This window comes from Salmo salar, chromosome 01 (genome assembly GCF_965601325.2).
Source record: "Salmo salar chromosome 01, fSalSal1, whole genome shotgun sequence".
Taxonomy (NCBI): Eukaryota; Metazoa; Chordata; class Actinopteri; order Salmoniformes; family Salmonidae; genus Salmo; species Salmo salar.
The window spans coordinates 180,346,840-180,367,384 of NC_138291.1; the positions used below are offsets into that span (position 1 = coordinate 180,346,840).

At 46.5% G+C, this 20,545-nt stretch overlaps 1 protein-coding gene across 2 annotated transcripts in view; it reads right to left on the reverse strand.

Moving 5' to 3' along the window:
* Positions 1-20,545, reverse strand: part of LOC106591943 (netrin receptor DCC) — a 586,418-nt gene that overhangs the window by 66,129 nt on the left and 499,744 nt on the right. For both annotated transcript variants that reach the window (XM_082956999.1, XM_082956994.1), the window contains exon 21: positions 16,579-16,611. In XM_082956999.1, the coding sequence (XP_082813125.1) occupies positions 16,579-16,611 (33 nt within the window). The remainder of the gene's footprint in view (positions 1-16,578; positions 16,612-20,545) is intronic.

A 20,545-nucleotide genomic window follows, 5' to 3' on the forward strand; every position in this document is an offset into this window, starting at 1 on the left:
ACTACAATATAATACATACAGTTGAAGTCTGAAGTTTACATACACTTAGGTTGGAGTCATTAAAACTCGTTTTTCAACCACTCCACAAATTTCTTGTTAACAACCTATAGTTTTGGCAAGTCGGTTAAGACATCTACTTTGTGCATGACACAAGTCATTTTTCCAACAATTGTTTACAGACAGATTATTTCACTTATAATTCACTGTATCACAATTCCTGTGGGTCAGAAGTTTACATACAATAAGTTGACTGTGCCTTTAAACAGCTTGGAAAATTCCATGAAATTATGTCATGGCTTTAGAAGCTTCTGATAGGCTAATTGGCATAATTTGAGTCAATTGGAGGTGTACCTGTGGATGTATTTCAAGGCCTACCTTCAAACTCAGTGCCTCTTTGCTTGACATCATGGGAAAATCAAAAGAAATCAGCCAAGACCTCAGAAAGAAAATTGTAGACCTCCACAAGTCTGGTTCATCCTTGGGAGCAATTTCCAAATGCCTGAAAGTACCACGTTCATCTGTACAAACAATAGTACGCAAGTATAAACACCATGGGACCACACAGCCGTCATACCGCTCAGGAAGGAGACGCGTTCTGTCTCCTAGAGATGAACGTACTTTAGTGCGAAAAGTGCAAATCAATCCCAGAACAACAGCAAAGGACCTTGTGAAGATGCTGGAGGAAACAGGTACCAAAGTATCTATATCCACACTAAAACGAGTCCTATATCGACATAACATGAAAGGCCGCTCAGCAAGGAAGAAGCCACTGCTCCAAAACTGCCATAAAAAAGCAAAACTACGGTTTGCAACTGCACACAGGGACAAAGATCATACTTTTTGGAGAAATGTCCTCTGGTCTGATGAAACAAAAATATTACTGTTTGGTCATAATGACCATCGTTATGTTTGGAGGAAAAAGGGCGAGGCTTGCAAGCCGAAGAACACCATCCCAACCGTGAAGCACGGGGGTGGCAGCATCATGTTGTGGGGGTGCTTTGCTGCAGGAGGGACTGGTGCACTTCACAAAATATATGGCATCATGAGGGAGGAGAATTATGTGGATATATTGAAGCAACATCTCAAGACATCAGTCAGGAAGTTAAAGCTTGGTCGCAAATGGGTCTTCCAAATGGACAATGACCCCAAACATTCTTCCAAAGTTGTGGCAAAATGGCTTAAGGACAACAAAGTCAAGGTATTGGAGTGGCCATCACAAAGCCCTGACCTCAATCCCCCCCCCCCCCAAAAAAAAAAGTGTGTGCGAGCAAGGAGGCCTACAAACCTGACTCAGTTACACCAGCTCTGTCAGGAGGAATGGGCAGAAATTCACCCAACTTATTGTGGGAAGCTTGTGGAAGGCTACCCGAAACGTTTGACCCAAGTTAAACAATTTAAAGGCAATGCTACCGAATACTAATTGAGTGTATGTAAACTTCTGACCCACTGAGAATGTGATGAAAGAAATAAAAGCTGAAATAAATAATTCTCTCTACTATTATTCTGACATTTCCCATTCTTAAAATAAAGTGGTGATCCTAACTGACCTAAGACAGGAAATTTTTACTAGGATTAAATGTCAGGAATTGTGAAAACTGAGTTTAAATGTACTTGGCTAAGGTGTAAACTTCAGACATCAAATGTACACTACATACCACTATACTATAGTATACTACACTACATACCACTATACTATAGTATACTATTCTACAGACCACCATACTATACTATGTTACAGACCACTATGCTATACTATACTATACTACACTATACTATACTATACTATAGAATACTATAATACAGACCACTATACTATAGTTTACTATGCTACAGACCACTATACTATAGTATACTATGGCACAGGCCACTATACTATAGTATACTATGCTACAGACCACCATACTATACTATGTTACAGACCACTATACTATACTATAGAATACTATAATACAGACCACTATACTATAGTATACTATGGCACAGGCCACTATACTATAGTATATTATGCTACATACCACTATACTATACTATAGTATACTATGTTACAGACCTATACTATAGTATACTATGGCACAGGCCACTATACTATAGTATACTATGCTACATACCACTATACTACACTATAGTATACCATACTACATGCCGCTATACTATACTATAGTATACTGTGCCACAGACCACTATACTATACTATGGTATACTATAGTATACTATGCTACACACCACTATACTATAGTATAGTATACTATGGTACAGACCACTATACTATACTATAGTATACTATGCTACACACCACTATACTATAGTATACTATGGTACAGACCACTATACTATACTATAGTATACTATGGCACAGACCACTATAATATAGTATATTATGCTACATACCACTATACTATACTATAGTATACTATGTTACAGACCAATACTATAGTATACTCTATAAAAGGGACCCTAAATCACACTCTAGAACAGGGACTCTAAATCACACTCTAGAACAGGGACACCAAATCACACTCTAGAACAGGGACACCAAATCACACTATAGAACAGGGACCCTAAAACACACTCTAGAACAGGGACCCCAAATAACACTCTAGAACAGGGACCCTAAATCACACTCTAGAACAGGGACCCTAAATCACACTCCAGAACAGGGACCCTAAAACACACTCTAGAACAGGGACACCAAATCAAGCTATAGAACAGGGACCCTAAAACACACTCTAGAACAGGGACCCTAAATCACACTCTAGAACAGGGACCCTAAATCACACTATAGAACAGGGACCCTAAAACACACTCTAGAACAGGGACCCCAAATAACACTCTAGAACAGGGACTCTAAATCACACTCTAGAACAGGGACACCAAATCACACTATAGAACAGGGACCCTAAAACACACTCTAGAACAGGGACTCTAAATCACACTATAGAACAGGGACCCTAAATCACACTCTAGAACAGGGACTCTAAATCACACTCTAGAACAGGGACCCCAAATAACACTCTAGAACAGGGACTCTAAATCACACTATAGAACAGGAACTCTAAATCACACTCTAGAACAGGGACACCAAATCACACTCTAGAACAGGGACACCAAATCACACTATAGAACAGGGACCCTAAATCACACTCTAGAACAGGGACCCTAAAACACACTCTAGAACAGGGACACCAAATCACACTCTAGAACAGGGACACCAAATCACACTCTAGAACAGGGACCCTAAAACACACTCTAGAACAGGGACCCTAAATCACACTCTAGAACAGGGACTCTAAATCACACTATAGAACAGGGACCCTAAATCACACTCTAGAACAGGGACTCTAAATCACACTATAGAACAGGGACCCTAAATCACACTCTAGAACAGGGACCCTAAAACACACTCTAGAACAGGGACTCTAAATCACACTATAGAACAGGGACTCTAAATCACACTCTAGAACAGGGACACCAAATCACACTCTAGAACAGGGACACCAAATCACACTCTAGAACAGGGACCCTAAAACACACTCTAGAACAGGGACACCAAATCACACTATAGAACAGGGACACTAAATCGCACTCTAGAACAGGGACCCTAAATCACACTCTAGAACAGGGACACCAAATCACACTATAGAACAGGGACCCTAAAACACACTCTAGAACAGGGACCCTAAATCACACTCTAGAACAGGGACCCTAAATCACACTCTAGAACAGGGACCCTAAATCACACTCTAGAACAGGGACCCTAAATCACACTCTAGAACAGGGACCCTAAATCACATTCTAGAACAGGGACACCAAATCACACTCTAGAACAGGGACACCAAATCACACTCTAGAACAGGGACCCTAAATCACACTCTAGAACAGGGACACCAAATCACACTCTAGAACAGGGACACCAAATCACACTCTAGAACAGGGACCCTAAACACACTGTAGAACAGGGACACCAAATCAAGCTATAGAACAGGGACCCTAAATCACACTCTAGAACAGGGACCCTAAACACACTGTAGAACAGGGACCCTAAATCACACTCTAGAACAGGGACCCTAAATCACATTCTAGAACAGGGACACCAAATCACACTCTAGAACAGGGACACCAAATCACACTCTAGAACAGGCACCCTAAATCACACTCTAGAACAGGGACACCAAATCACACTCTAGAACAGGGACCCTAAAACACACTCTAGAACAGGGACACCAAATCACACTCTAGAACAGGGACTCTAAACACACTCTAGAACAGGGACACCAAATTACACTCTAGAACACATTCAAAGTCATTCATTATCTCACCGATCTATGAACGTCCTTTCCCCCAATCGGTCCATTTCTGTCGCCACTGAGCCTGTCTGTGCTATGAACCATAGCCCACAGCTATGGACAGACAGACAGACAGACAGACAGACAGACAGACAGACAGACAGACAGACAGACAGACAGACAGACAGACAGACAGACAGACAGACAGACAGACAGACAGACAGACAGACAGACAGACAGACAGACAGACAGACAGACAGACAGACAGACAGACAGACAGACAGACAGACAGAGACACAAGAGACAGAGAGAGACAGACAGAAAGAGAGAGCCAGAGAAAAAGAGAGACAGATAGAGGAGAGAGGAGAGAGGAGAGAGGAGAGAGAAGAGAGGAGAAAGTAGAGAGGAGAGAGACACACACAGGATCTGCAGGAAGGATTGCTAGGTCTTCTCTTACCCTTACCATGAACCTGTGGTGACTGTAGAAGTAAGAGAGAGCTACATGATAAATTGGCTGCGTAAGGGTGACCACGGGAAAGGAGAACACATTTTGTTAGAACCCAAACTAGAAACCGGGGAGCGGGCGAGACCTATCAATCCATATCTATCCGGTGTGTCTGCCTCGCTTCACCCAGAAACCATATCTATCTATCTAAACCTATGAGGCTCATGGTTCTCACCCCCTTCCATAGACTTACACAGTAATTATGACAACTTCCGGAGGACGTCCTCCAACCTATCAGGGGGGGCAGAGGCGCCAGGAGGACCCAGAGGGGTCAGGAGGGGCTAGCAGGAGGGTACAGGGGAGGGGGGGCAGGAGGTGCCAGAAGGGCCAGGAGGACCCAGAGGGGCCAGCAGGAGGGTACAGGGGAGGGGGGGCAGGAGGTGCCAGAAGGGCCAGGAGGACCCAGAGGGGCCAGCAGGAGGGTACAGGGGAGGGGGGGCAGGAGGTGCCAGAAGGGCCAGGGGGTTCCAGAGGGGCTAGGAGGGGCAAGTGGGGGCCAAGGGGAGCAAGGAGGGGTCATGGGGGGCCAGAGAGACCAGGGTGGGCCAGAGAGACTAGAAGGGTCCAGGGAGGGGCAGGGGGCCGGGGTTGGCAGAGGGGGGCCAGATGGATCAGGAGGGTCCAGAGGAGGAGCCAGAGAAACGGCCCCAACCATCAATCTCCAGCCTGGGCTTCAACCACTACCTCCCCTGGTGCCGTTTCACAAGATTTATATGCTATGAGTGTGTGTGTGTGTGTGTGTGTGTGTGTGTGTGTGTGTGTGTGTGTGTGTGTGTGTGTGTGTGTGTGTTAAGGCCAAGACCTACAAGGGCTTTCACTCAAGTCAAGAAACTAATTTAGCCCCCTGAGTCCCGGCCCACATTTTGCTCCACTCCCAATATCTGATATTTATTTATCTCTGTATTTTCATGTGTTTGGGACTTCACAGCGTTAAACGCTGTCCTTTGTCAAGGGTAAATTGAGAGGCCCCGGGCCACAGTGAATGAAGTACAACACCTGAGTGCATTGACCATGGTTAACTACTGTATGTCAAGGTCTCTATTGAGACAGATTGTTTGTTTACATTCAGAGCTGGTACAGAATCCATTATATAAACCAACATAATGTCCTCATTCTGAATGAAATAGACTGAAGAGGTATCAGCACCCTGAGTCAATGTAGGGTACTATATAGAGAATAGGGTGCTATATGGCCCTGGTCAATGTAGGGTACTATATAGGGAATAGGGTGCCATAGGGCCCTGGTCAATGTAGGGTACTATATAGGGAATAGGGTGCCATAGGGCCCTGGTCAATGTAGGGTACTATATAGGGAATAGGGTGCCATAGGGCCCTGGTCAATGTAGGGTACTATGTAGGGAATAGGGTGCCATAGGGCCCTGGTCAATGTAGGGTACTATGTAGGGAATAGGGTGCCATAGGGCCCTGGTCAATGTAGGGTGCTATATAGGGAATAGGGTGCCATAGGGCCCTGGTCAATGTAGGGTACTATATAGGGAATAGGGTGCCATTACATGTGAAATAGTCTCTGTCTTCACGGATGAACCTTTATCTGTAAAAACAGATGGTTTATTTAATAACGTCTAGCTTAGAGTACTTTTTAAAAATTAGATGTGCCTAAATAATCATACACTTTAATAAGACTATTTCATATGGTGACTAAAAACACATTTAAAAAAAAAAAAATTCTCTCTCAAAATAATTGTTTGCACAAAACGTCAATTAAAAGCTGTGTGAGAGTAGCCTGACGACTCAGTGGTTCACCACAGACTTCAGTCTGAGAGTAGCCTGACGACTCAGTGGTTCACCACAGACTTCAGTCTGAGAGTAGCCTGACGACTCAGTGGTTCACCACAGACTGCAGTCTGAGAGTAGCCTGACGACTCAGTGGTTCACCACAGACTGCAGTCTGAGAGTAGCCTGACGACTCAGTGGTTCACCACAGACTGCAGTCTGAGAGTAGCCTGACGACTCAGTGGTTCACCACAGACTGCAGTCTGAGAGTAGCCTGACGACTCAGTGGTTCACCACAGACTGCAGTCTGAGACTAGCCTGACGACTCAGTGGTTCACCACAGACTGCAGTCTGAGAGTAGCCTGACGACTCAGTGGTTCACCACAGACTGCAGTCTGAGAGTAGCCTGACGACTCAGTGGTTCACCACAGACTGCAGTCTGAGACTAGCCTGACGACTCAGTGGTTCACCACAGACTGCAGTCTGAGAGTAGCCTGACGACTCAGTGGTTCACCACAGACTGCAGTCTGAGAGTAGCCTGACGACTCAGTGGTTCACCACAGACTGCAGTCTGAGACTAGCCTGACGACTCAGTGGTTCACCACAGACTGCAGTCTGAGAGTAGCCTGACGACTCAGTGGTTCACCACAGACTGCAGTCTGAGAGTAGCCTGACGACTCAGTGGTTCACCACAGACTGCAGTCTGAGACTAGCCTGACGACTCAGTGGTTCACCACAGACTGCAGTCTGAGAGTAGCCTGACGACTCAGTGGTTCACCACAGACTGCAGTCTGAGAGTAGCCTGACGACTCAGTGGTTCACCACAGACTGCAGTCTGAGAGTAGCCTGACGACTCAGTGGTTCACCACAGACTGCAGTCTGAGATTAGCCTGACGACTCAGTGGTTCACCACAGACTGCAGTCTGAGAGTAGCCTGACGACTCAGTGGTTCACCACAGACTGCAGTCTGAGCTTAGCCTGACGACTCAGTGGTTCACCACAGACTGCAGTCTGAGACTAGCCTGACGACTCAGTGGTTCACCACAGACTGCAGTCTGAGAGTAGCCTGACGACTCAGTGGTTCACCACAGACTGCAGTCTGAGACTAGCCTGACGACTCAGTGGTTCACCACAGACTGCAGTCTGAGAGTAGCCTGACGACTCAGTGGTTCACCACAGACTGCAGTCTGAGACTAGCCTGACGACTCAGTGGTTCACCACAGACTGCAGTCTGAGAGTAGCCTGACGACTCAGTGGTTCACCACAGACTGCAGTCTGAGACTAGCCTGACGACTCAGTGGTTCACCACAGACTGCAGTCTGAGACTAGCCTGACGACTCAGTGGTTCACCACAGACTGCAGTCTGAGAGTAGCCTGACGACTCAGTGGTTCACCACAGACTGCAGTCTGAGAGTAGCCTGACGACTCAGTGGTTCACCACAGACTGCAGTCTGAGATTAGCCTGACGACTCAGTGGTTCACCACAGACTGCAGTCTGAGACTAGCCTGACGACTCAGTGGTTCACCACAGACTGCAGTCTGAGAGTAGCCTGACGACTCAGTGGTTCACCACAGACTGCAGTCTGAGACTAGCCTGACGACTCAGTGGTTCACCACAGACTGCAGTCTGAGACTAGCCTGACGACTCAGTGGTTCACCACAGACTGCAGTCTGAGACTAGCCTGACGACTCAGTGGTTCACCACAGACTGCAGTCTGAGACTAGCCTGACGACTCAGTGGTTCACCACAGACTGCAGTCTGAGAGTAGCCTGACGACTCAGTGGTTCACCACAGACTGCAGTCTGAGAGTAGCCTGACGACTCAGTGGTTCACCACAGACTGCAGTCTGAGATTAGCCTGACGACTCAGTGGTTCACCACAGACTGCAGTCTGAGACTAGCCTGACGACTCAGTGGTTCACCACAGACTGCAGTCTGAGAGTAGCCTGACGACTCAGTGGTTCACCACAGACTGCAGTCTGAGAGTAGCCTGACGACTCAGTGGTTCACCACAGACTGCAGTCTGAGACTAGCCTGACGACTCAGTGGTTCACCACAGACTGCAGTCTGAGACTAGCCTGACGACTCAGTGGTTCACCACAGACTGCAGTCTGAGACTAGCCTGACGACTCAGTGGTTCACCACAGACTGCAGTCTGAGAGTAGCCTGACGACTCAGTGGTTCACCACAGACTGCAGTCTGAGACTAGCCTGACGACTCAGTGGTTCACCACAGACTGCAGTCTGAGACTAGCCTGACGACTCAGTGGTTCACCACAGACTGCAGTCTGAGAGTAGCCTGACGACTCAGTGGTTCACCACAGACTGCAGTCTGAGATTAGCCTGACGACTCAGTGGTTCACCACAGACTGCAGTCTGAGAGTAGCCTGACGACTCAGTGGTTCACCACAGACTGCAGTCTGAGATTAGCCTGACGACTCAGTGGTTCACCACAGACTGCAGTCTGAGACTAGCCTGACGACTCAGTGGTTCACCACAGACTGCAGTCTGAGAGTAGCCTGACGACTCAGTGGTTCACCACAGACTGCAGTCTGAGACTAGCCTGACGACTCAGTGGTTCACCACAGACTGCAGTCTGAGAGTAGCCTGACGACTCAGTGGTTCACCACAGACTGCAGTCTGAGACTAGCCTGACGACTCAGTGGTTCACCACAGACTGCAGTCTGAGAGTAGCCTGACGACTCAGTGGTTCACCACAGACTGCAGTCTGAGACTAGCCTGACGACTCAGTGGTTCACCACAGACTGCAGTCTGAGACTAGCCTGACGACTCAGTGGTTCACCACAGACTGCAGTCTGAGAGTAGCCTGACGACTCAGTGGTTCACCACAGACTGCAGTCTGAGAGTAGCCTGACGACTCAGTGGTTCACCACAGACTGCAGTCTGAGATTAGCCTGACGACTCAGTGGTTCACCACAGACTGCAGTCTGAGACTAGCCTGACGACTCAGTGGTTCACCACAGACTGCAGTCTGAGAGTAGCCTGACGACTCAGTGGTTCACCACAGACTGCAGTCTGAGACTAGCCTGACGACTCAGTGGTTCACCACAGACTGCAGTCTGAGACTAGCCTGACGACTCAGTGGTTCACCACAGACTGCAGTCTGAGACTAGCCTGACGACTCAGTGGTTCACCACAGACTGCAGTCTGAGACTAGCCTGACGACTCAGTGGTTCACCACAGACTGCAGTCTGAGAGTAGCCTGACGACTCAGTGGTTCACCACAGACTGCAGTCTGAGAGTAGCCTGACGACTCAGTGGTTCACCACAGACTGCAGTCTGAGATTAGCCTGACGACTCAGTGGTTCACCACAGACTGCAGTCTGAGACTAGCCTGACGACTCAGTGGTTCACCACAGACTGCAGTCTGAGAGTAGCCTGACGACTCAGTGGTTCACCACAGACTGCAGTCTGAGAGTAGCCTGACGACTCAGTGGTTCACCACAGACTGCAGTCTGAGACTAGCCTGACGACTCAGTGGTTCACCACAGACTGCAGTCTGAGACTAGCCTGACGACTCAGTGGTTCACCACAGACTGCAGTCTGAGAGTAGCCTGACGACTCAGTGGTTCACCACAGACTGCAGTCTGAGAGTAGCCTGACGACTCAGTGGTTCACCACAGACTGCAGTCTGAGAGTAGCCTGACGACTCAGTGGTTCACCACAGACTGCAGTCTGAGACTAGCCTGACGACTCAGTGGTTCACCACAGACTGCAGTCTGAGACTAGCCTGACGACTCAGTGGTTCACCACAGACTGCAGTCTGAGAGTAGCCTGACGACTCAGTGGTTCACCACAGACTGCAGTCTGAGACTAGCCTGACGACTCAGTGGTTCACCACAGACTGCAGTCTGAGACTAGCCTGACGACTCAGTGGTTCACCACAGACTGCAGTCTGAGACTAGCCTGACGACTCAGTGGTTCACCACAGACTGCAGTCTGAGACTAGCCTGACGACTCAGTGGTTCACCACAGACTGCAGTCTGAGACTAGCCTGACGACTCAGTGGTTCACCACAGACTGCAGTCTGAGACTAGCCTGACGACTCAGTGGTTCACCACAGACTGCAGTCTGAGACTAGCCTGACGACTCAGTGGTTCACCACAGACTGCAGTCTGAGATTAGCCTGACGACTCAGTGGTTCACCACAGACTGCAGTCTGAGATTAGCCTGACGACTCAGTGGTTCACCACAGACTGCAGTCTGAGACTAGCCTGACGACTCAGTGGTTCACCACAGACTGCAGTCTGAGATTAGCCTGACGACTCAGTGGTTCACCACAGACTGCAGTCTGAGAGTAGCCTGACGACTCAGTGGTTCACCACAGACTGCAGTCTGAGACTAGCCTGACGACTCAGTGGTTCACCACAGACTGCAGTCTGAGACTAGCCTGACGACTCAGTGGTTCACCACAGACTGCAGTCTGAGACTAGCCTGACGACTCAGTGGTTCACCACAGACTGCAGTCTGAGAGTAGCCTGACGACTCAGTGGTTCACCACAGACTGCAGTCTGAGACTAGCCTGACGACTCAGTGGTTCACCACAGACTGCAGTCTGAGATTAGCCTGACGACTCAGTGGTTCACCACAGACTGCAGTCTGAGACTAGCCTGACGACTCAGTGGTTCACCACAGACTGCAGTCTGAGACTAGCCTGACGACTCAGTGGTTCACCACAGACTGCAGTCTGAGACTAGCCTGACGACTCAGTGGTTCACCACAGACTGCAGTCTGAGATTAGCCTGACGACTCAGTGGTTCACCACAGACTGCAGTCTGAGATTAGCCTGACGACTCAGTGGTTCACCACAGACTGCAGTCTGAGACTAGCCTGACGACTCAGTGGTTCACCACAGACTGCAGTCTGAGATTAGCCTGACGACTCAGTGGTTCACCACAGACTGCAGTCTGAGAGTAGCCTGACGACTCAGTGGTTCACCACAGACTGCAGTCTGAGACTAGCCTGACGACTCAGTGGTTCACCACAGACTGCAGTCTGAGACTAGCCTGACGACTCAGTGGTTCACCACAGACTGCAGTCTGAGACTAGCCTGACGACTCAGTGGTTCACCACAGACTGCAGTCTGAGAGTAGCCTGACGACTCAGTGGTTCACCACAGACTGCAGTCTGAGACTAGCCTGACGACTCAGTGGTTCACCACAGACTGCAGTCTGAGATTAGCCTGACGACTCAGTGGTTCACCACAGACTGCAGTCTGAGATTAGCCTGACGACTCAGTGGTTCACCACAGACTGCAGTCTGAGACTAGCCTGACGACTCAGTGGTTCACCACAGACTGCAGTCTGAGACTAGCCTGACGACTCAGTGGTTCACCACAGACTGCAGTCTGAGACTTCCATCATTGAAGTTGTAGGCGCCTTGTACAAAACAAAGTAATCAGCAATTGGATTGTCTTTAACTAATTACAGTATCATAACCATAGGACGAATTTTCACACCACGCCGCCTTAGCCACGTGTGTCTGGCGCTGGCCCAACCCATCGGTTTCTGGACCAATCAGAAGGCTCCGAACACATTGACATTGGGTGAAGGGTCAGGGAGGTACTCAGATCAGGGGAGGGGGGGGGGGGGGGGGGGGGCGGCGTAGCCGGAGCAAGGAGTCTGGGTAACCAGGCAAGTGTGTCTGTGTCCACGTGTGAGAGAGAGAATTGCTTCAGTGGCGCTGTATTACAACATCTGACCCTGTACAACAACACCTATCATACTACTATGGCTGACCCTGGACAACAACACCTATCATACTACTATGGCTGACCCTGTACAACAACACCTATCATACTACTATGGCTGACCCTGTACAACAACACCTATCATACTACTATGGCTGACCCTGGACAACAACACCTATCATACTACTATGGCTGACCCTGTACAACAACACCTATCATACTACTATGGCTGACCCTGTACAACAACACCTATCATACTACTATGGCTGACCCTGTACAACAACACCTATCATACTACTATGGCTGACCCTGTACAACAACACCTATCATACTACTATGGCTGACCCTGTACAACAACACCTATCACCCTACTATGGCTGATACCTGTACAACAACACCTATCACCCTACTATGGCTGATACCTGTACAACAACACCTATCATACTACTATGGCTGACCCTGTACAACAACACCTATCATACTACTATGGCTGACCCTGTACAACAACACCTATCATACTACTATGGCTGACCCTGTACAACAACACCTATCATACTACTATGGCTGACCCTGTACAACAACACCTATCATACTACTATGGCTGACCCTGTACAACAACACCTATCATACTACTATGGCTGACCCTGTACAACAACACCTATCATACTACTATGGCTGACCCTGTACAACAACACCTATCACGTGTATGTGACAATAAACCATTCGTTTTTTTCCTCCTCGTCCTCTTAAATAAAACCGGCTCTTTAGAAGATCTCTCATTACATTCATAGCAACAAAAAGACAAGAAAGTGGCCAAATACTAGCGTACTACATACTTAAACTGCATACTGTGAGGCATCGTCGCATGCTATTTAAAATGCACTGTTTAGAAAAAAGGGTACGCAGTATCCCGGGGCCGTAATGCAGTAGCGGCTCCTGATTGGCTGAGTAGATGCTGGTGAATCAGGTGTGGGTGTATTTTTCCAAATTCCAAAGACGTGCATCACATTAACCAGCCTGATAAATTGCTAAGTTCCAATTGGTTTAATTTGTCTAAACTCTGAATAGAATAGGAATGGAGATATAGACCTGCTCAGGCTGGTTATAAACCTGCTCAGGCTGGTTATAGACCTACTCAGGCTGGTTATAGACCTCCTCAGGCTGGTTATAGACCTCCTCAGGCTGGTTATAGACCTACTCAGGCTGGTTATAGACCTACTCAGGTTGGTTATAGACCTCCTCAGGTTGGTTATAGACCTACTCAGGTTGGTTATAGACCTCCTCAGGTTGGTTATAGACCTACTCAGGCTGGTTATAGACCTCCTCAGGCTGGTTATATACCTACTCAGGCTGGTTATAGACCTGCTCAGGCTGGTCATAGACCTACTCAGGCTGGTTATAGACCTACTCAGGCTGGTTATAGACCTCCTCAGGCTGGTTATAGACCTCCTCAGGCTGGTTATAGACCTACTCAGGCTGGTTATAGACCTACTCCAGCTGGTTATAGACCTACTCAGGCTGGTTATAAACATACTCAGGCTGGTTATAGACAGACTGTCACATTAGACCTAATGGAGTTATAGACCCACTCAGGCTGGTTATAGACCTCCTCAGGCTGGTTATAGACCTCCTCAGGTTGGTTATAGACCTCCTCAGGTTGGTTATAGACCTCCTCAGGCTGGTTATAGACCTACTCAGGCTGGTTATAGACCTACTCAGGTTGGTTATAGACCTCCTCAGGCTGGTTATAGACCTACTCAGGCTGGTTATAGACCTCCTCGGGCTGGTTATAGACCTACTCAGGCTGGTTGTAGACCTCCTCAGGCTGGTTATAGACCTCCTCAGGCTGGTTATAGACCTCCTCAGGCTGGTTATAGACCACCGGCGGTGCCGCTCAGGCTGGTTATAGACCTCCTCAGGCTGGTTATAGACCTCCTCAGACTGGTTATAGACCTCCTCAGGCTGGTTATAGACCTCCTCAGGCTGGTTATAGACCTCCTCAGGCGGGCCCTCCGCTGGTTATAGCCACCGGCGGTCACTCAGGCTGGTTATGCGACGCCGACCGGGTGCCCCTCAGGCTGGTTATAGACCTCCTCAGGCTGGTTATAGACCCTCCGCGGCTCGCAGGCGGTGCGCTGTCCATAGACCGGGTGCCCACTCAGGCTGGTTATAGACCTCCTCAGGCTGGTTATAGACCTCCTCAGGCTGGTTATAGACCTACTCAGGCTGGTTATAGACCTCCTCAGGCTGGTTATAGACCTCGCGGCTGGTTATAGACCGCTCGGCGGGACCTCGCGGCTGGTTATAGACCTACTCAGGCTGGTTATAGACCTCCTCAGGCTGGTTATAGACCTCCTCAGGCTGGTTATAGACCTCCTCAGGATGGTTATAGACCTCCTCAGGCTGGTTATAGACCTCCTCAGGCTGGTTATAGACCTCCTCAGGCTGGTTATACACCTCCTCAGGCTGGTTATAGACCTCCTCAGGCTGGTTATAGACCTCCTCAGGCTGGTTATAGACCTCCTCAGGCTGGTTATAGACCTCCTCAGGCTGGTTATAGACCTCCTCAGGCTGGTTATAGACCTCCTCAGGCTGGTTATAGACCTCCTCAGGCTGGTTATAGACCTACTCAGGCTGGTTATAGACCTGCTCAGGCTGGTTATAGACCTGCTCAGGCTGGTTATAGACCTCCTCAGGCTGGTTATAGACCTCCTCAGGCTGGTTATAGACCTACTCAGGCTGGTTATAGACCTCCTCAGGCTGGTTATAGACCTCCTCAGGCTGGTTATAGACCTACTCAGGCTGGTTATAGACCTACTCAGGCTGGTTATAGACCTGCTCAGGCTGGTTATAGACCTGCTCAGGCTGGTTATAGACCTCCTCAGGCTGGTTATAGACCTCCTCAGGCTGGTTATAGACCTCCTCAGGCTGGTTATAGACCTCCTCAGGCTGGTTATAGACCTACTCAGGCTGGTTATAGACCTCCTCAGGCTGGTTATAGACCTCCTCAGGCTGGTTATAGACCTACTCAGGCTGGTTATAGACCTCCTCAGGCTGGTTATAGACCTGCTCAGGCTGGTTATAGACCTCCTCAGGCTGGTTATAGACCTCCTCAGGCTGGTTATAGACCTCCTCAGGCTGGTTATAGACCTCCTCAGGCTGGTTATAGACCTCCTCAGGCTGGTTATAGACCTACTCAGGCTGGTTATAGACCTCCTCAGGCTGGTTATAGACCTCCTCAGGCTGGTTATAGACCTCCTCAGGCTGGTTATAGACCTACTCAGGCTGGTTATAGACCTACTCAGGCTGGTTATAGACCTACTCAGGCTGGTTATAGACCTACTCAGGTTGGTTATAGACCTACTCAGGCTGGTTATAGACCTACTCAGGCTGGTTATAGACACACTGTCACATTCAACCTATACTGTAGCCCATATAGTCCATCTATCCTATTCAAAAAGGACTGAAGACAGAGACAGATCATTTGGTTCCATTTTACCATATGTATTAGTGAAACCATAGTGCTGTAACATATATAAATTAAATCAAATAGCCTAGTACACACACCCAACACTTTTCCAATGATCAAATCAATGTTCCAAAATAGCACCCTATTCCCTATATAGTGAACTACTTTTGACCATAGGGTTCTGATCGGAAAGTAGTGGACCCCCAAAACATTTTTTTTTTTTAGGGTACCATTTGGAATGCACTGGAATGAAATGACTGCAGGCCTTTGACATTCAACACCTGCTATTATCTTTAAAAATAGCAAATGTGCCTCCACACCTCTCAACCCCCCCCCCACCCCCCCCCCCCCCCCCCCCCCCCCCCACCCACCCACCTTTCTCTGCTAAGACAATTTACCACTCCAAGGGTTCAATTAGAAACCCATTTCCAATTGAGATTTTCTAACGGGGAATTATCATCGGTGAGAGAAGGCACGTCTTTTTCATGGTTTAATTTGAGAGGGGTGAGAGAGAGAGAGAGAGAGAGAGAGAGAGAGAGAGAAAAAAAAAAGAGATTTGAATTTCCTTTTTTCATGGTGGTAATTCTTTATTAAAACAGCCAGCTAATTGGCCTTCGTTCCCTGCTCCCTGAAGATAACTAGGCCTTAGTACCCTTCACCTGCTAGAAATGATGTCAGAGGGAGTACGGATAAACACTTCTAGTCTATCTGTCCCCATAAGAATGCAGTTGCAATTATAACACTTCCAGTCTATCTGTCCCCATAGGAATGCAGTGCAATTATGGAGATGGTTAATGGTTACAAATGGCACAATCATTTTTGTGACAGTCTGTGTGGGTCTGTGTTTGTGTGGGTCTGTGTTTGTGTGTGGCTTCTTACCTTGATCGTTGGCCATCTTGTCTGGATGTTCCACTGAAAGAGAGAGGGAGAGAGAAAAGAGAGAAAGAGGGGTAAAGAAAGAGGGAGAGAGAGAGAGAGAGAGAGAGAGAGAGAGAGAGAAAGAAAGAGAGATAAGAATTTAGTGATGAAGATTGCCATGGGGTGGAGAGAGAGAGAGAGAGAGAGAGAGAGAGAGAGAGAGAGAGAGAGAGAGAGAGAAAGAAAGAGAGATAAGAATTTAGTGATGAAGATTGCCATGGGGTGGAGAGAGAGAGAGAGAGAGAGAGAGAGAGAGAGAGAGAGAGAGAGAGAGAGAGAGAAAATGACAGACCGAGAGATGGGATGTGTGATGCTCACTGCTCATATTTCTGTATTGAAGATCTAATAAATAGAATGTGGTCAAGTTTGTGGGGAAGAGGTGGAAAAACATTTGCTATCCATCAATAATGATACGCCACCTGGTATTGATGGAAAACTATTGAGAATGGTAGCAGACTATCCGCCACCCCGATTTGCCATGTCTTTAACCTAAAACCAAAAAGGAACGTTTGTACACAGGCGTGGAAGGAAGCTAAAGTAATTCCACTTTCCTAAGTATAGTAAAGCACCCTTTGCTGGCTCTAACAGCCATCCAATTAGTTCACTGCCTGTTCTTAGTAAACTGACGGAGATAATTGTGTTTGAAACAAATACAACGCAGTTTTTTTTTTAAAGAGACAAATTCAACTACTGGCTTTCAACATGCATATAGGGAAGGGCACTCAACTTGTACTGCTCTGACTCTGATGACTGATGATTGGTTAAAATGAATGAACAATAGGACGATAGTTGGAGCTGTATTGTTACATTTCAGCCTTTGATATTATTGATCATTTACATTTAAGTCATTTAGCAGACGCTCTTATCCAGAGCGACTTACAAATTGGTGCATTCACCTTATAATATCCAGTGGAACAACCACTTTACAATAGTGCATCTAAATCTTTTAAGGGGGGGGGGGTTAGAAGGATTACTTTATCCTATCCCAGGTATTCCTTGAAGAGGTGGGGTTTCAGGTGTCTCCGGAAGGTGGTGATTGACTCCGCTGTCCATAAATTGTTATTGAAAAAAAATGAATTTGATATGGCTTTACATCACCTGCCATCACATGGTTGGAGAGTTAATTATCCAGTAGAACACGGGTTATTCTTTAAAGGAAGCTTCTCTAACATCAGATATGTACAGTGGGGTGTCCCTCAAGGCAGCTCCCTTGGGCCGTTACTCTTCTTTATTTTGATATGCCACTTGTCTTATGAGATCGCTAAAATCACTTTGTATGCTGATGATTGCACACTCTACACATCAACACCTACAGCCAGTGAGCTCACTGAAACTCTTAGTTACAGTCATTGTCAGAATGAGTAATTAACGGTAAACTGGTCTTAAATACATCTAAAAACCGAAGGCATTTTTATTAGGTTCAAAACATTCTCTTAGACTTTAACCTCAACTGGAGTTGTGCATAAAGGGTCTAACCATTGAACAAGTCGAAGAAGCTGAACGCCTAGGAGCAACATTGGACGTCAGTTATCACAGTCAAGTCATATTGACAAAGATGTTGTGAAGATGGAGAGAGGTCTGTCTGTTGTTAAAAAATTTAAAAATTAAAAAATATATGCGATTTTGACACAAAGATCCACTGTACTAGTTGTTCAGGCTCTGGTCTTGTCCCCATCTTGATTACTGACTGGTAATATGGTCAAGTGCAGCAAAGAAAGACCTAGCAAAGCTGCACCTGGCTCAAAACAGAGCAACATGCCTTGCCCTTTAAAAAATGTTTTTACCTTTATTTAACTAGGCAAGTCAGTTAAGAGCAAATTATTATTTACAATGGCGGCCTACTGGGGAACAGTGGGTTAACTGCCTTGTTCAGGGGCAGAACGACAGATTTTCACCTTGTCAGCTCGGGGGATTCGATCCAACAACCTGCCGCCCAGAATAAAACATCTACAACATGCATCAATGTCTTTTACGGTCGAAGGTTGAGGAGAAATGTATTACTTTGTCTTCCAGTCTTTCTACGAAACATTTTGTGTGTCTATTTGCATCCAACAAACATACAGCACAAACACAACCAGATTGGTTTCTTCACGGTAGCCAAACCCCCCCAAAAAAAACAGATTTAATGCGTCGCTTAGTTACGTATAGAGCCGTGTCATCGTGGAATGCTCTGCCACCAGAGGTTACTCAGGCAAAAAAGCAGGTTTAACTTTCAAAAAACAGATAAATAACATCTTGTTTCACAGCGCCTCTCCTCTTTCTAAAAATGTAATGTAACTGTACTGTATATAACTATATATATATATATATATATATATATATATATATATATATATATATATATATATGAATAATGTGTAAATAAGTATTCTTTTTTTGTCTCTTATTTTATTCAAATTTGATCGACACTCTAAAATCTCTTTTTCCATTTCCGTGTTCCCTCAATAGGATCCAAAAGGCTCAAAGCACTGAACACCCACAGAAGTGAACCCGGCGGAGAATGACATGTATAAATGCAGACTAGCAATTAAAATACATTTTCTGACAGCTCAACTACAGTAAGACATAATAGCAATGATTCATATTGAAAACTTGTAACAGAGGTTCTCTATCATTTACTGTAAAATGTTCATTGCCATGTAAGCAGACAGACAGTATGATAATAGATCAGATATCTGAGCTTGATTAGCAGTATTTAACTAGACTGTATTCTTAAAACGTTATAAAAAAAAATAGGAGCGCTGATCCAGGATCACATCCCCTTGTCTATTCATAATAATCTATGTATAAAAGGCAAAACTGATCCTAGGTCAGCACTCTGATATGCTTTATGAACACTGGACCAGGATATATGCTGTTAAACTAGCCCCAGAGGATCCACTTGGGACCTACGCGTTCACTGTTCACTGTGTGCAACAGATGCTAAACAGCACATTAATTAATGTTCTCCTGCATGACTGGATTAGCGGGGGAGACGCTACTTAACGTTAGCTCGTTTCCCTTGACCTACAGTGATGAAGTAGCATTAGCACAGCATTAGCCCATTTCCCTTATCCTACAGTGATGAAGTAGCATTAGCACAGCGTTAGCTCGTTTCCCTTGACCTACAGCGATGAAGTAGCATTAGCACAGCGTTAGCTCGTTTCCCTTGACCTACAGTGATGAAGTAGCGTTAGCACATTTCCATTGACCTACAGTGATGAAGACAAACAGCGTGCTAACGCGACTGGATCTAACTTCCGAAATGATTCACACTCCATTTTGTTGTGTTACAGCCTGAATTTAAAATTGATTAAAATGTTGATATTATTGTCATTAGCCTACACAGAATACCCCATAACATCAAAGTGTAATTAAAAGCTGAAATGTCTTGAATCAATAATTATTTAACCCCATTTGTTATGTCAAGCCTAAATAAGTTCAGGAGTAAAACATTGCTTAACAAGTCACACAATAAGTTGCATGCAATAATAGTGTTTAATATGATTTTTTTATGACTACCTCATCTCTTTACCCCACACATACAATTATATTTAAGGTCCATCAGTCAAACAGTGTATTTCAAACACAGATTCAACCACAAAGAACAAGGAGGTTTTCCAACGCCTCACAAAGAAGGGCACCTATTGGTAGATGGGTAAAAATATAAAAAGCAGACATTGAATATGCCTTTGAGTATGGTGAAGTTATCAATTACACTTTGGATGGTGTATAAATACACCCAGTCACTACAAGGATACAGGCGTCCTTCCTAACTCAGTTGCCGGAGAGGAAGGAAACCACTCAGGGATTTCAACATGAGGCCAATGGTGACTTTAAAACAGTTACAGAGTTTAATGGCTGTGATAGGAGAAAACTGAGGATGGATCAACAACAGTGAAAAGAAGGAAGTCTGTACAAAATACAAAATACAAGAAGACAGTGATTG